Here is a 16,803-nt window from a genome sequence, read left to right as displayed (position 1 = left end):
TATATGTACTTGTCAAGTAAATCTCTGAAAGGTTAAAAAAGCATTTCATGTAGGGTAAAGGAAGGTATGTTCGTGATATATGTAATTTCGTGATATTTCGCTCGGCATTTGTAGCGAACATACCTATTAGTCAAAAACATCGAAATTGCGTCAAATGGTACCCCGGGGTACTACTGTCGATTCACAAATAGTCGTTGGGTGCGTGTGATACGTCAATTGTTTACTATCAGTTTGTACATTCTTTAGCATTATTTAACGTGCGTTCAGCACATTTGTTTGGAGTACTTGTCCAACATTTTTATTTCCAGACTTGTGTTTTAAGGTAAGTAAATTATTTTTATTAAATATTAAACTAGAAAAGATGCTTGATTTAATGGTAAAACTTTTGTTTTTTTATTAATTTCCTATAACTTATGATTCCTTATCGCAGTTACACATTTTCTTAACGTTTTCACCTCAAATGAATTTACATTTTTAATCATGTTTCTTTTATTAAATATAATGACATTAAAAATTGTTTTAAGCACGATATAACTATATAGTTAAATGATAATAATATCTTTCTCTATACGATGTAGATGTATAAAATGTCTATTTACAAAGCAGCAAAAATCAATGGAGTTCCATGGAGTTCACTTAAAGATTTTTTGAAACGTGATAATGTTGAATTAGTTCCAAAAATGGGAAGACCATATGCACTTACATCAGACCTTGAAATACAAATATTAAACTATATCATAAAGATGCAAGAACTTGGCTTTGGTTTGACTGTGTTACAGGTAAGAAAAATAGCTCACAAAATAGCCACTACAGCTGGACGTGGATCTTATTTCAATGAAGGTAATGAATCTGCTAGCAAGTGGTGGTGGGTGAATTTCAAAAAGAGGTATAATCTTACACTTAGAGTTCCTGAAAATCTTGCTGCTTATAGGGCATCGATGGCTAACAGTCATATGATTTTTATATATAAATATAAAGTAATGAAAGTATTATTATAATTTTGTTAACTTATAAGCCTGACTATATTTATATTTTATGAACTTAAAGTCTGATTGAATAGTTATGAATTCAAAACAAGTGTTGATATTTTTTGTTATATTATACCAGATGTTATACTTAATTAATAAAGAAAAATTTAAATATTATTGTGTATTCACGAAATTACCTAACCACTATCACGAAATTAAATATCACATCACAAAATTACCTAACTTTTCTCAATGACTTTTGAGCTTTTATAAAAACTTATCAAAGGACTTAAAATCCCAAAACTGCATAGATTCTAGTAACTTTACTCTATGTACATCAAACAATTAAAGTAATTAAGTAAAATTACTGAAATTGACTTTGTAATTACACATCTAGTTAATTTATCACGAACATACCTTCCTTTACCCTATATGGTTGGTTAAGTTGTATGTTAAGCAGTATATTAAAAAAAAAGATTGCATTTAAATTTTTAGTAAACTCCATTTGAACCTATTCTTCTAAAATTAAACGTTCAACTGAATAAATTTATATATATATATATATATATATATATATATATATATATATATATATATATATATATATATATATATATATATATATGTATAAACGGAAGGTTAACGCCCGCTGTTCCTTATTGAACGTTTGATATGAACGTTCAAGAGCTGTCAAAATAACGTTCGCTCTCTGCTAATTGAACGTTCAAGAACTGTAAACCGGAGTTCACAAAAGTTGGTTCACGTAAAGTTTGCAGCGAACGATAAACAAACCTAAACGAACGCACTATGGTTTCTGAGACCCGATTTTTTGGCAAAAAAACATTTTTTTTAAATTCTAAAAAAGATTTTTTTTATGTGGTAAGTAAACCCTTCAAAGTGATAATAAACGTGGTCTATTTTTAAATTAATTGCCTAGTTAGTTTTTAATATGCACTCACGTTGAGGATATATTTAATCTCAGCCAGTTTGCAGTGAGTTAGCGTAAAGTGAGCTGTGAATTTAATAATACATAACTTTTGAAATAATTAACATTTCTGATTGCTGTAAAGAAAATTGTTTTTATACGGGTATATACTTTTTAAAATTATTTAATTAAATTAAAATACCGCATTATTATATTGATTATATAAAAGAAATAAGCGCGCGTATAGAATCTTTTCTTCCTTGACATTTTTCAAAACTTTGATTTGACTTTTAAAAAAATCTCCGTATTTCTCAAAAAAAATTTCTACACGATTGAATTTTGGAAATATTTAGGAATATATTCCAATTTTCAAAACTTGCCCCTAGTTGCCCTAGTTAAAAATATTCCTGTGTTTTTGCAGTGATGTTCTGTTTCAAATGTGAGGATTTATTTAATGTATGGCTGGAAAAGAAAGATGTAAATGAGAAAAAGTCAAATGTTTTTGAGCACGTCATTTAAATAGTTGGAAATGATGAAACAGTAGTTATTAGCAATAATATTCAAAAGAAAATATGTCGTTTGTGCAATTCTTTTGAACGAAAATGGTCAGATTGTCAAAGAACAATATGCCGATTAAAAGTAAAAATTCAGATTGGTTGAAAAGAGAAATTACATTTACTGATGATGCAATTCCATCAACATCTTCTGGACGACCAAGGTTATCATATACCGAAAAATCGGATCGGGCTAAGAGATTGGAAGCATCAGAGTTGTGCCGGGATATTTACACGAAACAACTCTTATATTACAAGCAGCAGGTATGGCTGCACGTCAGCAAAAGAAACGTGATTTTCTAAAAGAATTGAACACAAGTCCATCTCGGCCAACTAAAATTAAAAAAACTATATTTTCACCAAAAAAAGAAACAGTACGTTATACAGCCGAAGAAGCATTAGAGTTAATTTTGGATTCTAATTTAAGTAAACAACAGTATCAAAACATTAAACAAAGAGTTATCAAAAATTGTAAAACAAATCCAGATTACAAAGAGATTTGGAAATGTAAATCAGCATCTAGACTAAATGGTATATCAATTTCCAATATCATTGCACAAGTACCATTAAAGAATTTGTTAGAGCATACAGTGAAACGTTTTGTACAATTACAAGAAGAAGTGATTATATATATATATATATATATATACAGTATTGGACAAAACATTTGCAACCAAATAATGCTAATTTAGTTTCTTTATATAAAAGTGCTGCATTTTTTCAACTTAGAGAAATAACTATGTAACTGTTTAGAGACAAAGTTCTTCAAGTTTTATTCATCTAAAAGTTCATTATTTGTACACGAAAATTAATAAATTAATCAAAAGTATTAAAAAAAGTTGATTTCCTTCTGGGCAAAACAAGTGCAACTCGACAAAATGTTGACCAAGCTGTATTTCGCTATCAATATTTCGTGGCGAATCCTTTGTTGTCGTTCACAGCCTTGCATCTTCGAGGCATAGATTCGATCAGGTGATCAACGATACTTTGTGGAATTGCTGCCCAGGCCCTTTGGATTTGTTCAAACAGTTGATCCTTATTACGAACACCTTCACGATTAATTCTGCGGTTGACGATCTCCCACAGGTTCTCGATAGGGTTGAGATCCGGAGATTGAGGCAGCCAATCCATCACCGATAGGTGATTGTCTTGAAACCACTGCTTGACTACTTTTGCAGTGTGTTTTGGATCCTTGTCTTACTGAAAAACCCATTTTATTGGCATATTCCATTCAGCATGAGGTAACATAACATCTTTCAGGATATTTTTATACATGAAACGGTCCATTATTTCATCGTTTCGATGTATTGGACCTAGACCGTTAGCAGAAAAACACCCCCAGACCATTACATTGCCTCCACCATGCTTCACGGTCTTATGGCAGTAACGTGAATCGAGGCGTTTTCCGGCCGGTCGACGTACACGGCAAATGCCATCGCTCCCAATGATGTTGAACTTCGATTCATCACTGAACAGGACAGTTCGCCATTTCTGCACATTCCAGTCAATATGAGATGTAGCAAACAGGAGTCTTTCTTCTGGTTTTTTAGTGAAATCAGCGGTTTCTTTGCAGGGTGTCGAGAAAACAATCCGGCTTCAACAGCACGTCGTCTGATTGTTCGGTCCGATACAGCTCTAATTGCTTTTGTATCTTGACTGATGATATCCAGGGATCCTTCTTGACGGATCTGACGATCATAGAATCCTCTCTAGAAGTGGTGGAACGCGGTCTTCCACCTTTGTTATCTGCTGCCAACTTCCCGGTAGAATTTATATTTGGAACATAGTCTTGATACGGTCCATTTTTTCACGCGATATTTATCACAAGTACTTTTTTGTGACATTCCACTTACGCAATCGCCAATAATTTTCTTTCTTAGTTCCAATCCAAGACTGTTGGGAGCCATTTTTGCACTTGAAGTCATAAAAATAATAAAAATAAATAATCACGCTTCTCAAGGCTTACCGTGTTACATTTACCTTGTGATGATACAATAATGTTCTGTGGAATACAACGTCTTGGTTGGATGTGGACTGTATTGATGTAATGAAACACTTGTTATATTTCACTTCTTGTATTGATGTTCTTTGATAAAACACTTTGATAAAACTCACTTCGATAAACTGTCTTGATAATACTGACTGATTGACTTCCATATACTGACTGAATTACATGTCGATTTAGATGTCTCTTATATAGTAAAATGAACCTGTGTGAACCTGTTCTGGAAGATTCTAGACGCTTCTTTTCGATGCGTCTGGATGCTTCTGAATGTTTCTGGATATTTCTGGATGCTACTGGATGCTTCCAGATGCTTCTTCTGGAAACTTCTGGAAGCTTCTGCATGCTTCTGGAAACTTCTGGAAACTTCTAGATACTTCCTTTAATTATTAAAAAACTTCCGTGACGTTGACACGGACCAGACTTAAGAAAATGAAATAAACCAAAAAAGTTGCACTTGTTTTGTCCGCTGCAAAATGGCACTTGTCAACGAAATTCTGCCTGTGGGCTGTCACCTGTCAGCTGATTGCTCATGTCATGACATGCTATGACTCCAGACTCCTGAACTGTTTGCTGTGGTAGTATAGTTCGTTTCGTTTTTAAGACATGTAAAATTAGGAACACTTTTTAGCATTGTTCGATGTTGGTTGCAAATGTTTTGTCCAATACTGTATATATATATATATATATGTATATATATATATATATATATATATATATATATATATATATATATATATATATATATATATATATATATATATATATATATATATATATATATACAGTATTGGACAAAACATTTGCAACCAACATCGATTATTATATCATCGATTATATATTAAACTCATATAAAATTTAGTTATAAAATATTTAGAACATATTGCCAATCTTTAGAAATAAAAATTATAAGCTATTTTGTCTTTAAATTGAAGTTATTAATTTATGCCAAAAAAACGCGTCTCAGAAACCATAGTGGAACGTTACGACAACGTTTCTTGAACGTAAGTTGTTAGCTGGGAAGCAGTTTCAAAATGTTGTTCATGATCCACTCTTAGATGTGCATGACTCTACTTTTGTTCTTGACAAGATCCCACCCATGGAACTTCATCTTTTAAATGGTGTGGTGAACCATTTGTTTAAAACACTGAAAGAAACCTGGGATAAAGCTTATGAATGGCCAAAAGCACTTCACATCAAGCTTCAGCCATTTCATAGAGGCCAGTTTGCTGGCAATGAGTGCCTAAAACTTTTGAAACATGTTGATCTTCTTCAAAGACTTGCTGAAGAAGACTCATCATTCCAAGTTTTTCCATGGATTGATACACTCCAAAAATTTGATGCAGTTGTGTCCTCTTGTTTTGGAAATCAGTTGCAGAGTAACTATGCTAAAAAAATCACAAGAATGAATCTCTTAGCAAATACAGTGAGCAGGCCAAAGAGGCATTGCATCACAACTTCAGGACACATTGGGAAAGATACTAGAGGCCAATAGACCATCCAGAATATTTGCAAAACCTACAAAATTGTCTTGTTGATTTTAACAGCAAGAACTTGTGAAAGCATTGGCTCCTCTTGAAAACCTGTTGAAATTTTTCAAGAAAACCATCATTTTGAATTTAAAATTCTGATTAAAAGAAAGAATGCACTGTTTGTTTTTTGAATTTAACATGTGGAAAGTGCTGTGAAGAAATTTTGATTACATAAGAAAAAAATAACCTTGTATTTATTGAGAATAAAGTATTCAGAAAAGTAAAAACTGTTTTATTATGATTTTCAAAGCAGTCAACATACAATTTCTGACTTATTTTTATGTTTTTTATTATAGATAAAAAATGTTACATTTCCAGCATTTTTCAACTTTTTGGACGATGCCGAAAACTTCAAATTGAACTTTTTTTCTCGGACGGTCATAAAAGATTTCAATTTTTGGATTTTTCATATCAGGAAGGTGTGTATATTGTTCCCACTAAAGGGTTTTTCCGGTGCTTTTTAGAGTAATTATTCTCATTTTCGGACAAGTGTTAACCCAAGAATGCCACTTATATAGGGTGATAGCGCACACACCAAGGTACCCTGTGATGCAAAGTTTGAAATCTTTTCATTTTGTCCGCGGAAAATAATTTAATTTGAATGTTAAAATTAAGTGAAGTTTTTACTTCATAGTGCGCCAATAAAAACACCTGTAGAATGAGAACCACTCTGTATAATTTGATAAAAATTGATGAAAATGTTGTCTATAGCAACACCAAACTCTGCATAAAATTCCAGTCGGATTGGTTAACTGTTTAAGGATTTATGGCAGTTTTAGTTTAAATTTTGTTAGTTTTTTGCTAATTATTCCTCAAAACGTTACCGATAACTGTGACTCTCGTTCAGTATTTTCAAAATAATGATTACATGAGTGTTCTACTATGTAATACCGAAAGTTTTTCTTATAATTGCTTAAGTGCTAAATCTGCCGTTTTTGTTTTATAGACCAAAATATTGATTGTTCAGCGTGAAAATCTCAGCGTTTCCTAAGGAATAGACTGCTACCAAAATGAAAATTAACCCTTGAAAATTAAAAAAAAAATAAAACGTCTGTTAACAAATTTTATTGACTCTTGAAAAATTCTTAAATTTTTGACATTATATTACCATTAAATAGCATCAGATTACAATTTTAGACATGATTTTTGATTTTCTGAATAAATAACTCAATATACGCATTTAATACAAATACTATACAATAGTATTTTCAAATTTAATATCAAAATTCATGATTTTTAAATTGACAGAACTTTATGATTAAGTTGGTTAAATTGTTAGTTATAAACCGTAAGCTTTGATTTTTTTCTCCTAATCTCTAATTACTAAAATAACGCTTGCAGTTCTTTTAAGATGTTTACTGTTCAGATCAGTTATGCAACAAAATAATTTTTCTTGGTACTCTGGATGATTATTGCTTCATTTATGCCTTGAGCAATGTTGATATCTTGATGAGCAGTTTCGACAGTTTTTTCACAATAGAGCCCCAGGTGGGATCCGGTGACTGATGAAATGCTTGATGTTGATGGCTGTGTGAATTTTAGGTGTTACGCTTGCACCAGTTATCATTAAGTAAAACCTTTTGGAATTTTCAATTCTTTCAGCGAAGTCCGGCTGTAGGATGAATCCAAAGCAAGCTTTGACAACTAAATTGAAACATTTAAATGCTTCAATTATGTGAGAGTTATTGGGAACCAAGTTTGTATCAACAAGTTGCTGCAGCACATCTAGATATTTAAGAAGTTTTCTGCATTTGTTTCCGTCGAACTGGCCACCATGATATGGGCTAAATTGAATGTGGATGGCAGCTAACCTCTTAATAGATTATACCCAAGCATTTTTAAGGATCTTGAAAAGATAATTGACAACTCCTAAGGGAGATGCAATTTCATCGGTGGGATAATCTCCAAAATTAAAACATTGTCAGCCCGGCTGATGATTGGCTTTTGAATGATATTGCCGTTCAGCTTTGCATTAGCAACAACCCCGCCAGATTTTTGAAAAGACTCGAGGCTAGATTTGATTGAGTCCAGTGTTCGCAAGTTTCCAGATTTGGCAAGACACTTGGATTTGACGTCATACCATGTGAAAGGGGGCATACTTGAATGGGTTTGAAGATCATTTGCGTAAATCAGTGACCAGATATGTTTATTATTTGAGTGAGTCTTTGCCAGTCCTTGAGTTTTTGTGGCGGTAAGCTGGTTTTATGTCTTAACGCGGTATTGATAATGCTTAGACAAAACTTGAGAAAACCATTGCCACCATCAATTCCGAACTTAACTAAATAGCCACCAAAAATTTTGCGAGATAGAATAACATGATTCACAAGACTTGATAAATCATTGCAGTGAGCAACAACCCGAACTGTACCAAAATTTCCTTATTCGTCGGTAATTTTTAAGTCACTGCAGTTGAAGAAAATACTTAAAGTGTTGACCTGCTCTTGGAAATTTCATGTAAAAATTGGCTCAACCATCTTGCTGTTTGATGTTTAGTTTACAGTTTTGACCAGTTTTTTATAATCCGTTGTTGGACATGCCCGCATTCAATTGTACATTTACAAGAACTTGAGTGGTCAATTTTGGAGTGATTGATTGTAGCTGGGCTCGACTTTGACCTGAAACCAAAGCATGCATATTTTATGTTTATAATCACCTTTGTTCAGAAATTTTGAATGAAACAGTCAAGTTAATCGTTTTTAAAACTTTTTTTAAATTAGAAACTTGTTGAAAATCCTTCCTGAAATCTTTCTAGTCTCATTTCTTAAAAGTCTAGAATTTCTTTCAATATATGCATGTAAAAATTATTAAGTATAAACATTTATTGGGGGTATTTGTAAGTGGAGGCCCGCCGGATGATTTAGCAAGTTGAATAGTTCCTTTCGGGGATAATTCTTTATTAGAATTAAATCGAGATGAAATTTGTACCGCTGCTTTGGCATCTTTTGCTGCTAAAGATTAAAGGCTTTCCCTGTACTTTATTTGAGAGCATTGGTGTGGTAAACCTTTTCCTAATGGGCTGAGGCGTGTGCTGCAACGCACACTTGGTTCTTTCTCAATGGTGGTTTGCTCTTCAAAAGGAAGTTTTTCTTGCAGCTTTGAATAACCAATTTGGCAGATTAAGCAGTAACACATCGTACCTCTCGTTTCTAGTCTCACTTGTTTTGATTTGAAATTAAACAAAGGAGGGAGTGCAACTTCTTTCCTCTCTTGTTTCCTGCGTAAAGTAGTTCTGCACGATTCGCAGAGTCATTTTGGTACCCGTGAATCATTGATATTGATCTTGGTCTTGTACAGTTGGCATACTCGATCTGCTTGGAAAACAGTAAGCTGTCTTAAACATTTTTTCAGACATAACAAGCACACTAACTTAAGATTTTCATCATGAGTTTTGCTAAATTTGGCATTGTGTTAATTTACTAAATCTAACTTCACTAAATCAAACTATACCTTTTACAAAATTCAACCTAAATTTTTTATTGGACAACAATCCACTTAACATACTTACAATTATTAACATTCTTATAGCTATTTGAATTAAAGAAATTTGTCACACATAATGTTAGGAGGGAGAATTAGACTAAAAGCAACAATCGGAAAAGACTCATCAACTCTTCTGATAAATAAGTGATAAAGCGTTAGAAGTAAAGTTAAATACAACTGGGAAAAGACGTAAACACGGAGACATCAACCTGTCAGATAAATAAAAGATGAATAGATTTTGCAACCGCAAAAAAAACAACCACAAATTATAAAAAGCTCAAAAAAAAAAATAAAGTTTAAAAATAGAATTGAAAAAATAAAAGGGTTTAGGAGGGATTAGCGACGGTCGTCTCTTTGGAAGGAGAGAAGAAGAAAAGAAGACAATGTTATGAAGAGAAAGTTTTAAGAAAGTTTTAAGAAGAATTTTAAAAAAAGAGAGAAATGTGTGATATGGAAAATACTTTGATGAACAAGCAGTTTTTATAAGTGAATAAAAGAGAAAAAGGAGAAGAGATTTTGATAATCAGAAGAAGATTTTAATATTGATTAAAGGAGAATAGCAAGAAATTTCAGATAAAGAAGAGACATTTGTAATAAAAAAGAAGATATATAAAAGAAGAGTAATTGATATAAACAGTATTGAACACTGCAAGAAGCCTAAGAGAATATTGTTTGTATTATATAAATGTTATGAATATAAGAGTGCTAACCATTACACACTAATAGAACATTTGTTGAGTCTTTTTATATAACAGAATATACTGAGAACGGCAAATATATCCATAGCCCTTTAACGAATTAACCTTGCCCATTCCTAACCAAATTATCCCCGAACCTCGCTCTTTCCTAACCAAGTACTCTCCACGCAATCAACCTTGTTCCCAACCTCCATATATACTTTCACACAGCACTAAACCTAAACCTCCCTTTACCCTTTTCTTCAAACAACGTAAACTTTAAACAATTAATTGTTAATTTATCATTGAAAAAATTGCCGCCCTCACAATAATAACAATTCAGCTGAGATGTTATTTGATGAGACAGTCTTAATAAAATTTTTACTGCTCTTCAAAGGACTAATCTGCCCTTCATAAAATTTTTTTCTTCAAAAATTATTGCACTTTTAGAAAACTTTTGATGGAGATTTTCGCTTTTTATGCAACTATTTTTGTAAAATTTTTAAAAATTATTTTTGTAAAATTTTTATGCAATTATTTTTGTAAAATTTTTATGCAATTATTTTTGTAAAATTTTTAAAAACTTTGTTTCAAAACAACCCCAATATGTAAAGAATGATTTTCTTCGGACTGACCCTGTTCTTTAAAGTTGGTAAATTAAAGTGTCACGTATACGTGGTAAAAATCACGTAGATAAACGTGATTTTTACCATGCATTTATATATGAGTATTCTAATAGCTATGAATCTCATGGAAATTAGAAGTAGTATATATAGATACGATTTTATGTAGTAGAGAGAGATAATAATCGCTGATACTGAGTTTATATTAATGTCTGTTTTTAATAAACCAATACGAGAATGCAACAGACCCTCCAGACCTTTTAGCTATGAGTTATCTTATCTAAAATATTAAGTAAATTATCTTAGTCAATATAAAAAATATTTGGTTTTCTCACAGTTTTTCTGTTTTAAGAGAAATAAATATTTTTTGTTTTCTAAGCAGGTATCCTTAGAAAAGCTTTTTAATCATTTTTTAAAATTTTTATGCATTTTGGCTGCAGCTTATACCTAAGGAAATGCTGAGATTTTCACACTAAACATGAGCCTAGTCAAACCACGCTTTAAATAGCAAATCAATATTTTAGTCTATAAAATGAAAACGACACATGTAGCAATTAAACTTTTACAATAAAAATTGTTGGTATTACATAGTAGAACACTCATGCAACCATTGTTTTGAAAATAGTGACCGAATGTCACAATAATCGGTAACGTTTTGATGTACACTGCCATGCAAAAGTTTCCGCTTACTCCGTTTTTTGTTAAAAAAAGTTATAAAAAAACAAGTTATTTGATTACAATTAACCAAATATCATTTCAAATAATTACTAACTAACAAAGGTTTTTAGATCTATGATAAACTTTTTCAGTAGCTATTCGTCGCACATAGATCCGTCGCTTTGATCCAAAAACAAGATATTTGGAATCGTCCGATCACTATACATTTCGCCAGTATATATCTATCCAATTTGAATGTTCTGGAGCCCATTAAAGCCTCTTTTTCCAATTTATTGCTTATAGAAGAGGTTTTCGAACAGCTACACTGCCATATAGGCCAACAGTTTTTAAGCAACGTTTTACAGTTCTTTCTGAAATAGTTTTATGATGAGCAGCATTGAAGTTAGGTGTTATTTTTTACGCTGTTAATCGTCTATTTTGTTTAAATGAGAGTATAATTGGCTTGTCTTCAGTCTTTGATGTTTTGCAGGGACGTTCAGTTCTTTTCCTATCTTTATTTGTAACTGTACATTTAAACCGACGAATAGTATTACCCACTGTTGATTGCGGTATTTTCAAAAATTTTTGAATATATCTAGTAGAACGAACATCATTTGCCAGAGCAAAAATTATAGAACGAGTTTCTAGTGATAAATTACAATTCTTTGACATTTTATATCATTTTCTAAAATTTTAGTCTAAAAATTATCAAAATGCACTTTTATAAACTGGAAATTGAAAAATAATATCAAATTTTATTCAGTAATATGAAATATTTACTATATAAATTTATCAATCCAATATATTATATTAACTTCAACGAAATTATACTTTGATGACAAAAGAACATTTGAACTTTATTTAAAAATTTTTTACTAAGTATGTTCTAGCATGTTTATAATCCAAAAACGAAGAAAACATAAATTTTGCATTTCAATATTAAAAACACATTAGCACATCTTAATTCAATTATTTTCTGGCTTATATACAATTTTGAAATTTAATATCAATTATTACAAGTTTATTTAACACATATTGTGTCGGCGCTATCCCCCCCATATAAGTAGTATTCTTGGGTCAACCAGATTGGCGTTGTCATGATCCATGATCACCGTCAAACTTAACGAATATTATTTGTAAAAACGAATATTATTCGTTTGGAAGAATATTTTCACACTAGTTAATTGATTTTCATTTTCACAAATCAAATTTATCATGCCCAAAAAAGTAAAATAGCTTGGAATTTTTTGAAAGGATTGAGATGCTGATTATCCCAACGGCAATTAGTTTAGATAAGAATCCATGATGACCGTGGTTTATTACGAATGATATTTGTTATTTCGTAAGAACGAATATTATTCGTAAGAACAAATATTTGAATAATTCGAAAACTATATTCTTAAATTCCAAATTATCTTAATTTTAGGTACCTTATCTTGTTAACGATAAAAAAAGTCATGACATAAAAATCGAAAATTGTGACACAATACTACTCCTATGAGTTTAACCACAATGCCTCAGTTTGTTTTTTTTTTTTTTTTTGATAGCGTGCGTTTTTAAGAAGTTGCCATACTAAAATCTTAAAACTGAAATAGCTTGGGAGCTATTCGTCAAAAATTGAATTTTATAACATTCTTAGGAAGACTCAACAACATTTTTAAAAAACACAAGTTTTAAAAACCACTATGGAATAGAAAAAATTATATGTTGAACTTTTTTCTGCCATCCGAAAACAAAAACATTTTTAAGGCGTTTCTTGAACTAAAAAATATTTAAAACTGAAGATTTAAATATTTTTTAGTTCACTTAAATATGCTTACTAAATTGATCTTCTTGGCAACTGAGTTTTTTAACTATTTTATTGTAATGAATCTTTTATTGTAATGAATCTTTTATTGTAATGAATCTTTTATTGTAATGAATCTTTTATTGTAATGAATCCATATTTTTATACTATAGCTTTTTTATTATAAAATTGATGCAAAAAGTTAATCAGAGATGAACAAGTTTTGTTTTGAAATATTGACGCTAGTAACAAGGTAGATCGAACTTAAACGAATACTGAATGCAAACGTTCGTTTAAACTACACTCGTCAAATTTGCTATTCGTTATTCGTTCAATAAAATTCAGATTTGATTATATATTACCATAAAAAGGGTGCTGTTATCATCATCGTTCTTATTAGGGTTGTCAGGGTTTGATCGAGTTTTTGTTTGTTGATGCGACAGTGAGTCCATTCGAGCTATTTTCATGATTGACCGACAAGAATTTTAAGCTGATTGACATTAATAGGCTGCTTTTTTATAAAATAGACTTAATACAGCCCTTCTTGACCATGAGAGCCCAACGAAGTTGTAAGAAATTTGATCAATTTGTGCCCATGGTTTTCCAGTTTTTAGTAAAGAAAAAAAGAAAAAGCTTAACAGCTTGAACATTTACAATTTTGGCTTTTTTTTTTTGTTTGTTTCTTTGTTTTTCTAGCTATGCAACCATGAGAGCTTCGTCTTTGTTCCAAACTTTACGCAACCTTTTGTGCTTTGTTAAGTTTGCCTTCGAAAGTATATATCTTAATGGCAAGTGGAATGCATTTGCTAATTTTGCTTAATTTAAAATTAAAATTGTTTCTATTTAGCTGTCGATAAAGATCTGGTTGATAAGCTTTTCGTTTTTGCTAATGTTTGTGCTAGCTATGAGAACTTTAATTTGGATTTAGCCGGGGATATAGCTCTCTTTTGAGAAAATATGCAGTAATAAAAAAATAGTTTAGTTTCGGTAGTATTTTTAGTTTTAAGTAATTTAAGTAATCGGTTTATTCTTTTGCTTTTAGCTGGCAAGTTTAACAAATAAAGGCGTTACGGCGCTTCATCGCATCCCTCTGACAAGTTCAAGAAAACTTTGTAAGTAAAGTTTAGTTTTCCTTATTCTTTCTTTTTTTATCTAGTTTAATTTTAATTATCTAGTTTAATTATCTTCGTTTTTGACTAAAGTTATGCTTTAAAGTATTTCTATTTTAATTTATTTTGCATTACACTTACAGATGCATTGTTTTTAAGCTAAGGGTTCTTTTTTTATTGCACTCAACCTTTTTTTATTGCACTCAACCACGTTTGATATGCAGTTCTGGCTAGATGTTCTACAACAACACTCAGCCCAGTTTTTGTGTTGTTTTAGCTCATAGTCTTTATTTGTTTTTATTGTCTTTTGTTAGGTAGTGAGCAGTTTATCATTCGATGTAATGTTCAAAAGGGTGTGAAGACTTAAAAGTCAAATAAAAAGTTAGCCAAAAATTTGAAGTGTGTAGTCCATTAGCTATGACTAATAAATTTACTTATACTTTAAATAGTACCTTTTGCTTTATTTCTGTTAAAATATTTGGTAAAAACATTTATGCATCAAAGTGCTTTTTTTGGGCTTACCTTTTGTCTAATAGTAAAAATCACTTTTTTAAAAATTTGCATTTTTTTTTTGCCCTTTGATTAGCATGATTGATTTGATCACAGTAAGTCTAAATTTTAAAGTTGTGAATGGACGTTCTTAAGTTACTTATACAGTTTGAACCCAAGTTATTTATTGGGCTCTATTTTGAATCTTGATCTACTAAGTGGCAATCGCTGCAAATTCTTTTACCCCTTTGGTTTGCTATTTATCACTTGGTCTGCTATTTTTCACTTTCGTCTGCTATTTTGTTATTTTTTAGTTAGTTTTTAGTATTGCATCTAGTTTAATGAAGAGTTATACAGTTTGTAGTTAATGTGCACTTATCGTATCATCTAATTAGACCTTTTGTGAATTTTCTTGTATTTAAAATGATCCACAGTGAACCTTTTGCGTTTAGATTTATTGTCCAAATAATAATTGTATATCAGCTCTCTTAGACACTTATTTATTATTCATTTAATTGAATGACCTAAAAGAAAATGTAAATAATCTAGCATGTTTAAATAAGAATCATTTTTTAGCAGCGTCTTTTTGAAAAAATTGATATTACATATTAGCAACATAATTTGTTATCAAAATAAGTCGCATTTTTATATTATTAACAATTAGATAAACTGCTTTTAAACTCATTTTATTTTCAAGTTTTATTAAAACAATACCAAAGTAAATGACGTAAAAATTATGGAAAACAAAATGCTTTCGGTAAAAAAAACCAGAAGTCAATAACCAATTGGGTTTCTTAATTAAAGGCGGTTTAGATTTTGGTAATTTCGTCTTCACTTCTATTATCATGTTATTTGAGTTTTTTTCTTTCGCCATTTTCGAGCAAATTTACTAAAGAAATATTTTTGAGTGCAAACAAAATTTATGCCAATATTAATCCACAATGTTTGTAGTTGTGAGCCACAACTAGAATTTATTTGTTATTAATAAAACTGGTGAAAAGCAAAAGTAGGAGATTCGGAGAGAGGTGGGCAAGTTGATACGGGGGCAAATTGATACAAAGCTAATAAAATAGCTATAACACTAATTGCGCGAATAAGATTTGGTACGGGAAACAGCTTTTTAGTTCCCTAACGTCCGATGTAAAAAGATTTCCGTTCATATCAAAATTGATCAAGCTGGGAAGCATTTTGTAAATCGTTCAACTTTCGAAAAAAACTGACAACTTGTTTCGTAAGAGAATTTACAAAAAAGGTAAGTACATTTAGCTCATCAACCCTTTCATAAGTTTAAGAAAACATTGCTAAATGATTTTATATATATCATTGTGTTTGTTCGTTGTTTCTGTTAAAATTTAACTCGAATTTCATGCAACGCGGTCTAAAGGGGCACGTTAATACAGATTACTTGGGGCAAATTGATACACTGTATCATCTTACCCCTTTGGTAAAGCATTTGAATATGGGCAAAAATATTTTTGTTTATGTATTTGCATTAATGCAATTAAATTGTTTGGTGTCGATTGTTTTTTTTCTCGCAGAGATAGTAAATAGGTAAATAGGCCTTATAAAACATTGTTAGGCCTACGGCCTAATTATTATTAATACCACTATTTAAAACTTTTGCAATCCAATCTTTTGGATTGCAATCCAACTAAGTTGTTCCATTCTTATATTTCACGTTTCTAGCTATAGCCTCGCCCTATGTGGTACGGCCACTTCCTAAAGCCGGACTACACAGCCAGAGTAAACGCTGGAGAAAACAGGGTAATAAACGTATTTTGACCGATACACCAGAAAAACTGAAGAGAAAAAAGGAGAACCAACTGAAGAGAAAAAAGGAGAACCAAAGTCTTAATTGGTTGCACTAAGATTAAGACTGTAAATTTTGGGCCCATGAAGAATGTACAGATGGTACTTCTGCTTTTATTTGTGAAAATTGTTTAGAGTAATTAAAAAAAAACACATCTTTTTTTAGTTTGTTTACTTAATCTTTTGTATTAG

General features: G+C 31.1%; 2 protein-coding genes across 5 annotated transcripts in view; one reads left to right on the top strand and one right to left on the bottom strand.

Moving 5' to 3' along the window:
- LOC145195258 (E3 ubiquitin-protein ligase MARCHF4-like) overlaps positions 1 to 16,803 on the bottom strand; it is a 260,175-nt gene that overhangs the window by 211,603 nt on the left and 31,769 nt on the right. The window lies entirely within an intron of this gene.
- LOC149879939 (uncharacterized) lies at positions 56 to 1,393 on the top strand. The gene has a single exon (XM_090070846.1). The coding sequence runs from the start codon at positions 579 to 581 to the stop codon at positions 996 to 998; it is 420 nt and encodes a 139-aa protein (XP_089926972.1). The 5' UTR covers positions 56 to 578; the 3' UTR covers positions 999 to 1,393.

This window comes from Hydra viridissima, unplaced genomic scaffold (genome assembly GCF_058129835.1).
Source record: "Hydra viridissima isolate aposymbiotic clone 2 unplaced genomic scaffold, HvirCarnegie_v1 scaffold_13, whole genome shotgun sequence".
In the NCBI taxonomy this organism is placed as follows: domain Eukaryota; kingdom Metazoa; phylum Cnidaria; class Hydrozoa; order Anthoathecata; family Hydridae; genus Hydra; species Hydra viridissima.
This window is presented reverse-complemented; position numbering and strand designations above follow the sequence as displayed.